This window comes from Meriones unguiculatus, chromosome 7, assembly GCF_030254825.1.
Source record: "Meriones unguiculatus strain TT.TT164.6M chromosome 7, Bangor_MerUng_6.1, whole genome shotgun sequence".
NCBI lineage: Eukaryota > Metazoa > Chordata > Mammalia > Rodentia > Muridae > Meriones > Meriones unguiculatus.
The window spans coordinates 85,070,749-85,079,218 of NC_083355.1; the positions used below are offsets into that span (position 1 = coordinate 85,070,749).

At 37.5% G+C, this 8,470-nt stretch overlaps 1 protein-coding gene across 1 annotated transcript; it reads left to right on the top strand.

Moving 5' to 3' along the window:
* Positions 1-1,735: 1,735 nt before the first annotated feature.
* Positions 1,736-7,736, top strand: Ccdc196 (coiled-coil domain containing 196). Its single transcript, XM_021645520.1, has 5 exons — positions 1,736-1,782; positions 1,884-2,036; positions 3,251-3,347; positions 7,202-7,261; positions 7,665-7,736. The coding sequence occupies exons 1-5, from the start codon at positions 1,736-1,738 to the stop codon at positions 7,734-7,736; spliced, it is 429 nt and encodes a 142-aa protein (XP_021501195.1).
* Positions 7,737-8,470: the final 734 nt, after the last annotated feature.

Genomic DNA, 8,470 nt, shown 5'->3' on the forward strand with positions numbered 1-8,470 from the left:
TTTACTCTCCTTCATTCAATTTTTGTGGATAGTCCTAGGGCAAACAATGTGAAGAATTATTAACATATGGTGGCTTTTCTAACTTAATATTTCTGTCACACACAACCTTCAAGTGACACGTGAAAACTTTAAAAAAGTATAAAGATTGTCTAAAAAGAAGCTTTGGTGTAGATGATACTTAGGGAAGGTTTGTATTCTATCTAAACCAGGGCAGATCCATATTTTGTGAGACTGTGGGTATCCATAATTTAGAAGTTGTCTCTATTTTCAAAAAAAAAAAATGGACATATGTTTTAAATTCAAAAAATGATCTCTTTGGGAGAGATCTTGGAAATGAAAGACTCTTATGAATTATCTTCATAGACACCAGCTTAAAAAAAAATCTGGTCACTTAATTGGGGCATTAAACAAACCAAAACCAAACAAATTCCCACGAGATGTGAACACCTGACATGAGGCAGACACATCTCATGCTCACAACAAGCTTATTGGCTCAATGTTTCGTTTTTATAAAAGTGGAAACCTCATCAGGCTCAGAGAATCTGGAACCTTGCTCACAGGCGGCCCACTGCTCACAGTGAAGCTGATACCCAAACCAAGTTCCGACAAATAAGAGTTCATATTTTTTTTTTTCAAGGCAAAAAGTTTGCCTTTCAAATTTCCTCAAAGATAAAGTGCTGAAATTACTTTGGAGAAAAGTCTTCAAAAAACAGCTGGAAATGGTCAGTCAGTATTTGAAATGGCATGCTTATTAAACATAAAACATTTGTAAGGCACCTTTAAAAGCACATAATCCTTTGTACTATCTTCTACTTCTTAAATGACATTGATAAGGAAAGAGATCCTAAGAGTCCAGAAGGTAAGTGGTTCTAATGCAGGTGGAATTACAGAGTCAGCATCTAGAAAGTACAGCCTTCCAGAACAGAATCTGGCTGGGGAAGACACAACAGTGTGGAACACACCCAATATACTTTTCCCTTGAAATCATATAAAGGTTTTGTTTTGCATTGGTTTGGGTTACTTTTGAAAGATAGTCTCGATACATAGCCCAAGGCTGCCCTGAACTTTCAATCCTTTTTGTCTCTGCCTTCCTATTGCTGGGATTATAGGTGTGACTCACAACACCAAGCAGGTACATGGAGTCATAAAGATTGAGAAAAATGACAACGGTCCATTTGTTACTTGATTGCATTCAGAGTGTTTGTCAGTTTAACCTCTGTCCATTATTAAAAGTTGGTTAGAGGTATATTTTTCTTTCTCAAGCTTCCGAAAATATGTGCTGTTATCTTTTTTATCTTTTCCTCACTCAAAGAAATCCAGCATTTTGGGCAGACAGGCATTTCACAGAGGTCTGTCACCATGGTGTTGATGAATTCTTTTTGATAAGTTACTATTTTCTAACCCAACAGTAATCTTATAATGCAGGTATCCAGCTATGAGTCTGTCCTATTCATTCAAAGATTTAAAGAGTAAAACTTTGGATATTTGGCTAAACCTAAGACAAGGATTGGTCTTGTAGTTAAGTATTTTAAGTCATCAAGCAGCTACTTAGGCTACTTAAAATATCTGCTGACTTTGTTGTCATGGTGCTATTGTGACCTCAAGCTGTAGATAAAGTCAGTCCAATGCAACAGAAGCTTCAAGAACAACAGTGCAAAAGATGATGTCTTAACTGCATGGGAAAAGGCACATGTTTTCAAGAAAGCCTCTTTGTTGTTAAAAGTTTTCCTTCAAGATGACAAGTGGCACAAACTCTTCAGGACCTTGCTTCCTCTCAAAAAAGTGAGTCTTTGGTGGGGGAAGCCAAGTGGAAGCTACCTGGGAGAGGAAAGAGGTGTTTGTTTACTCAAGTTACAGACACATTATTGTATGTCTTCCTACAGAAATCCTAAAATAGATGACAACTACTTGAAGGAATTGAATGAGGACTTGAAGTTAAGGAAGCAGGAACTTCTAGAGATGCTAAAACCTCTAGAAAATAAGAACACTCTCTTATTCCAGAAGCTAATGGCTAACTTGGAGGAAAAACAAAGGAGGTACTGGGTCCTATAAAGTATCCTTGAGATAGAAAGGTTAAAGAATGTAACCATTAGAGGATTAGTAATAAGTATCACTGATTTGTTTGTTTCTATTTTTAAATTTGGATATTCAGCTCCAGTAGAATATGCAGAATTTATCACTACAAAAGCAGGGCAAACAGGAGTTCTTTTTTTATTTTTATTTTTAAATAATATGTCTTGGTCCTTATCTCATGAAGCTACATGAGATGAAGCTCTTCCTATGGTGCCCACCTAAGAAACAGGCAAATGCCTTTAATAGTATAGCCTGTCAGTGCAGATCACTGAGACTTTTGCTTCTTTATGTTGGTAAGTTTACTTTAGGACAAACACTTGCCCTTCCCATACCAGGCATAAGAGTGATGCTCTTTCCTGAGCCTGGGAGTTCTTTGGATTAGGGAGACGCTCCTAGGCACCTGAGACCTGAGATCTTTGCTATGGAATAGTCATTGTTCTTAGAAGCTTCCACGCCTGTGCTCTCTGTCTAGTCATAGAAAATATCACTTCAGTTGATCTCTCTCCTTTCTATATCCTTATTCTAAGCACTTGAGGAACTCAGACTTGGGAAGAACAAAGCCTAGCAAGAAACAACCAGACACCAGCTGTCTGAAAATCAGCATGATAAGACTTCTCTTGGAGCAAGACCCGGCATTCCACTCAGATCCAGGGAGGGAAAAGGACAGCGATGCGAACATAAGTCAACGGGTGCCTTTAAGTGGTATCCATCTCATAGTCAGACCTGATTCTAATTCATATTTTGATACTCACTGGGATAGAAGGAAGTAGATAGATGTAAAATGGGAAATAATTCTGGAATTAATGTGAAAGATGTCAGGATTTTTAATTTCTTCTAGATAGAGGCAGAAACTCTCTTTCCCTCAAGTCACACACTAAAGTCATACACTAAAACATTGTTTTCAGAGGGTGGAAAGTACTTTCACTGGCTGTTTGAGACCTAAGTCTTGAATATTAAAGAGCACAGAATTCATTACTGAGCATATACCTAGAGCTAACATCAATTAGGAATGGAATCATGCTGGTGACAGAGCCTTTCATTGTTCAGGACCTCTGTAATTCCTGGGATTTCAGCCTCTATTGAGACTCCACGGAAGAAGGCTTTCTGGATGATGGCAGGCATCGATTTTACCTTTTAAAGAGCATGGATATTTAATGATTTCTCTCTTTTCTTCTAGTCTGAAGATCATGAGGCAGATCATGGCAGGGAGGGGATGTGATGACTCTTCAGTCATGGAGCTTATTAAGGAAGCAGAGGAGATGAAACAGAACCTGGTAAGATGTTGTTAGTAGATGCGACAGGGCATAGCTTCTTGAACCACTGTTGTCACGTATGGAAATGACAAATACCCATCTGATGCTTCAAACCTGTATCTCTTCGATCTAGGAAATCCAAGGTGATGTAAAGGAAATCAGGTTGGATGTTGGAAAGAACAAGGGCGAGCTAGTAAGATTCTATGTTTTTTTTTGGTTTTGGTTTGGTTTTTTTTTTTTTCTTTTGGTTGTTTTTTTTTTTTTTTTGGTTGGTTGGTTTTATTTTTGCTTTTTGTTTGTTTGTTTGGTTTGGTTTTTCAAAACAAGGTTTCTCTGTGTAGCCCTGGCTGTCATGGAACTCACTTTGTAGACCAGGCTGGCCTAGAACTACCAGAGCTCAGCCTGTCTCTGCCTCCTGAGTGCTGGGATCAAAGGTGTACACCACGAGCACCCAGCAAAGATTCTACTTTTTTGACTAAAAAAAAAAAAAGTTTCACCTAGTGGTTAATGAATATAAGCATATTAACTTTTATCATTTCTAAAGGATTAGAAATACCTATCAAATTAAAAGAAAAAAGTTTGCTTTGAAAGAGTCATAGATCTTTTTGAAGTCAATAATGTAAAAGATCTTTAAAAATTAACAGCTATTAATCTAAACTCTCAAGAGACTTGTCATATGAGAACATCTTAAAAGTTAAGAATTTATTTCTACTAGTACATCTCACAACCACCATAAAAAGTTTGAAATTACCTTTTAAACGCCACCACCATCATCGTCATCAAAATCATCTGTGTTTTTGTATGAAATGCAAGATCCATTTATTGCCTTCCTCTGTGGTTTACTGTGTCCTTGAGTCCCTTTCCTGCCATTAATTATACAGTTGTTGTTTTTTTTTCTAACCTTACTTAACAGTCAGACAAACACATCTGTTTGTTTGGTTCTTCCTCTTCTAACAGGAAAAGAAAAACAAGCTGCTTCGGAACGAAATGGAGATGCTATGGAACAAGGTGTGCCTTTAAAAATCTCTCAGAAGTATTGTCCTACACATAATGCAAGAACCTCTCATTCCTCTGGCCCCACCCCACCCCCAGTTTTTCATGTTATGCTTCCAGCAACGCTCCACTTGCACAACAAAGTGATCTTTTAAAAAGTATTTCAGCCATCTGATGAAAACCCTTTACAGCCTACCTTACTGTGCTTAATTGGTTTGTACCTTGCCCTTCCAGCCTCCTCGCTTAAAAGTTCTCCTCTCCTTTCCTTCCTTCTTTCCTTCATTCCTTCTTTTTCTTTAACTTGTGACATAGATTTTTATTACTTTTTTCATATAATATATTTTGGTCATGTTTTCCCCTCCCCCAACTTCTCCCAAATCCTCAAGGATCAGGGACCTATGCAGAAACTGTGAGAGCCAGAGGTGGTAGATGACTTGAGTGAAATAGTGTCTTTCAGACACAGCAGGACTAACGCACACATGAACTCACAGAGAGCTCCCCTTGCTCACTTTCAACCACCCCAAAGGCCTCCTTGTAGTTTCTGAAACATACCATGTCTTCCCTCAGCTGAAGGTCTTTGCTCTTGTTTTACGCCCTGTCTTCAAAGTTATTTTCTCACAATTTCTCATCCTTCAGGACTCTGTCTGTCACCTCTTCAGAAAAGCCTTATTTATTCAATGTGAAAACACAGCCTCCCCTTGCTTTCTTTCATACAACTTCATTCCTTCATATAGTTTGTATCAGCTTATAGTTCTAATTACATTATATTTTTACTGACTTTTTGTCTCAGTATGTGAGGTTTCCTACATAACATTTTTATAAGGAGAAAAGCAGTATCCACAATGGCTACGAAATATGCTTTGTGTCGGAAAGATCTGGTTTTAACTCTAGCTCCATGTACTTTCCTAGTTGTATGACCATAAACAAGTGGTTTAACCTCTTCAAGTCTCAATTTCATCAATGAGAAGAATAATCCCTTCTGAATGAGGGTTGAGCATCTTCCCTAGGGTCCTCCTCCTTGCTTAACTTCTTTAGGTGTACAGATTTTGATATGTTTAATCCTATATTATATGTAATATCCACTTATAAGTGAGTATATACCATGTGTGTCTTTCTGCTTCTTGGTTACCTCACTCAGGATGATCTTTTCTAGTTCCATCCATTTGCCTGCAAATTTCATGATTTCCTTGTTTTTAATTGCTGAGTAATATTCCATTGTGTAAATCTACCACAATTTCTATATCCATTCCTCAGAGGGCCTCTGAAAGACTACTGATCAGGGTATCCAAGCAGATGCTGACACTCATAGCCAAAGTTTGGACATAGTGCAGGGATCTTATGAAAGGAGGGGAGATAGAAAGACCTGGAGGGGACAGGAGCTCCACAAGTAAACCAACAGAGCCAAAAAAAAAAAAAAAAAAAAATCGGGGCCCAGGGGTTTTTGCAGAGACTAATACCATGCATGGAGAAAACCTAGAACTCCTGCTCAGATGTAGCCCATGGCAGTTCAGTCTCCTGGTAGGTTCCCTAGTAAGGGGAGCAAGAGCTGTCTCTGACATGAACTCAGTAGTCAGCTCTTTGATCACCTCCCCTTGGGGGGTACAGCCTTGCAGGCCATAGAGGAAGATAATGCAGTCAGTACTGATGAGACCTGATAGGCTAGGGTCAAAGGCTAGGGTTAGATAGAAGGGGAGAAGGACCTCCCCTATCAGTGGACTGGGGGAGGGGCATAGGAGGAAAAGATGGAGAGAGGATGGGACTGGGAGGAGATGAGGGAGGGGGCTACAGCCGGATACAAAGTGAATAAATTGCAATAAATAATAAAAAAGAGTAATACCCAGAGTTGTTAATATTAAACTGTAATGTGGTGGTGAGAATAAGTAATGAGGTGAGAAGCTTAGCTTTTAGTCATTTATCATATGAATTCACTTCATAGTTATTATTATAATGAACATTAAAGAACCATTTTGAATCCCCTGTGGTAGGTATGTGATTTCCATTTTGAGCCCTGAGAAGTTGCTGACTGGCAGGAACCAAAAGCCTTGACTTCATAATTACTACTAATTTAAAGCATTGCCAAAATGTCTCTCCACAGACATTTTCATCAGAGGAGCTCCACGATCAACAGAAAACATTACCATCAAAGCCCATGGAAGACTTGCAAGATGGAAAGGGGAGTGGACTTAGAATGTCATAGATATGATGCTGTACAGTTGGAAATTGACCTTTAATGATCAGGGATAATTTGGGAATCTGGACTTTTAGGGTATATTTGATTTCTGGTCTGCCAAAACACTGTATTTTTCCCACCGGGAATTGTCTATTCCTTTAGTTCTTATCTTTCCTCTCAGGCTCTGACATCCCCCTTACCACTTAGGCAGGCCATGCCTAAAGGCTCATGCAAGAGACATCAGATGTAAATAAAGTGGAAGACATACAGAAGGCAGTACAATCATTCTGAGCAGTAGTGACTTTTTGAACTGATAATCATTAATCTGCTACAGATGTGGTATGCTCTTAAGCATACTACTAGCATCACAGATTTCTGCAAAATCATATTAGCTATCCTAAAATGAGAAAACCCATACCAGCAATGACAATTCCATATACACAGAGCACTTGTTAACTTACCTTGGAAATTTATTTATAAATATTACATTTGCATCTCATCTTCCCAAAACAAACCATTCACTGGTTCATTCATCTCTTAGCTTTTAAAGAATGCATTATATGGGAAGCTCAACTGAGAAGACTGTGAAATAAAAACAATCTAACAGTGAATCTATACTATAATTTTGCTATAAAGTTGTTACGGTCTATTGAAAAAAAACTGATTTTTATCTCAATTTACTTTGTCACCCAGAAGGTCTTTCTTCCATCAGGAAAAGCAACAAAGGAAAATAGAATTGATCAAGTATGAGGAACAACACAACATCCTTCAGGTACTAAGGTTTTCCATGGCTGGTCATGAAATAATTTATTCACACAACAGAAAGGCTTTTAACCTCATACTGTTAAGGCCAATCCTCCTATCCTTTTGCCTATTAAATGGAGTAAGTTGCGGAAGATAGCTGAAGTCCCCTATATCTGGGACTTATGTTGAATAATTTGGAATAAATTATAATAAATTATAAATTTATAATAATTTAGAAAAATATACAATAATTACAAATAAATAAAACTTCTTACCATGTTTTTAATTTTTTGCTACTTAAATTGGGGGAAAAATAACAAATACTATCTTCCTGACTCTAAAAGACAGAACATGAGGGCTTTTTTAACATCTGTATAAAGAAACCCAGGTAATAATACATTTTATATGTGTTGGAAAATGTCCTCTTTCAGAATGGCTTTCATGGCAAAGTAATTGAGCTGAGAATTGAGGCCTTGAGCAACTACAAGAAGGCCAATGTCTAGAAATTATCATTGTACAACACAATTTTGAGCCAAAGCAAGGGGCTTTGAATCTTCTTAGGCCTCAAGGTGAGTAGAGTATCATAGGTACACATTGTGAGGTTTTGTTTTGTTTGTTAACACTGAAGGTCCCATTACTTAACAGTGAACATCACAATGCCTGCCACAAGTGTTAAGTAAGATATGGTATAAATAAGTTGTTTCACTACTATTGTTAATAGTATTTGGAAACTATTGTACTAAGGTAAGGATTTTCTGTGGAAGAAATTTAAGTTTTCCTCTGTAAAGTAACATGACACATCCTTAGTATACGTAGATAACAGTTGGCATTAAATTTTTTTAGTTTCTTTTCCACCTTTACCCCTATCCTAAGAACTAGAATTGATTTCATAAATCACATTGGAATAGACTGTTATTTCAGAGCTGAAGGCATAGGAGACAGACAGTTGGCAAGGGCTCTGAGTTCACTAATTCAGATGTATTTCTGGGAATTTTACTGATTTCCCCTAAAGACTTTACAGTATCACAGAAAATCACAGTATGTCATAAAAAGTAAAGTAATAGTTACGATGGGCAGGGAAAGGATTCTTAAATTTTCAAGAATCCATTAATATAAAGTCTGTATTTTTTTAAAAAGGGGCATGCCATTGAAATCCTACCCCAAAATGGCAATGTTCTACCGGTATCAGCAAATATGTATCTAATTTCTTCTCAGTCTTAGTCCATAAAGAGCTTGA

Excerpts from the sequence above, each read along its gene's own strand:
- Ccdc196 (XM_021645520.1), top strand. The coding sequence starts at position 1,736 with ATGACAAGTGGCACAAACTCTTCAGGACCTTGCTTCCTCTCAAAAAA. Across the intron at positions 2,037-3,250 it reads TTGGAGGAAAAACAAAGGAG|TCTGAAGATCATGAGGCAGA; the intron begins GTACTGGGTCCT and ends CTTTTCTTCTAG. Across the intron at positions 7,262-7,664 it reads AACAACACAACATCCTTCAG|AATGGCTTTCATGGCAAAGT; the intron begins GTACTAAGGTTT and ends GTCCTCTTTCAG.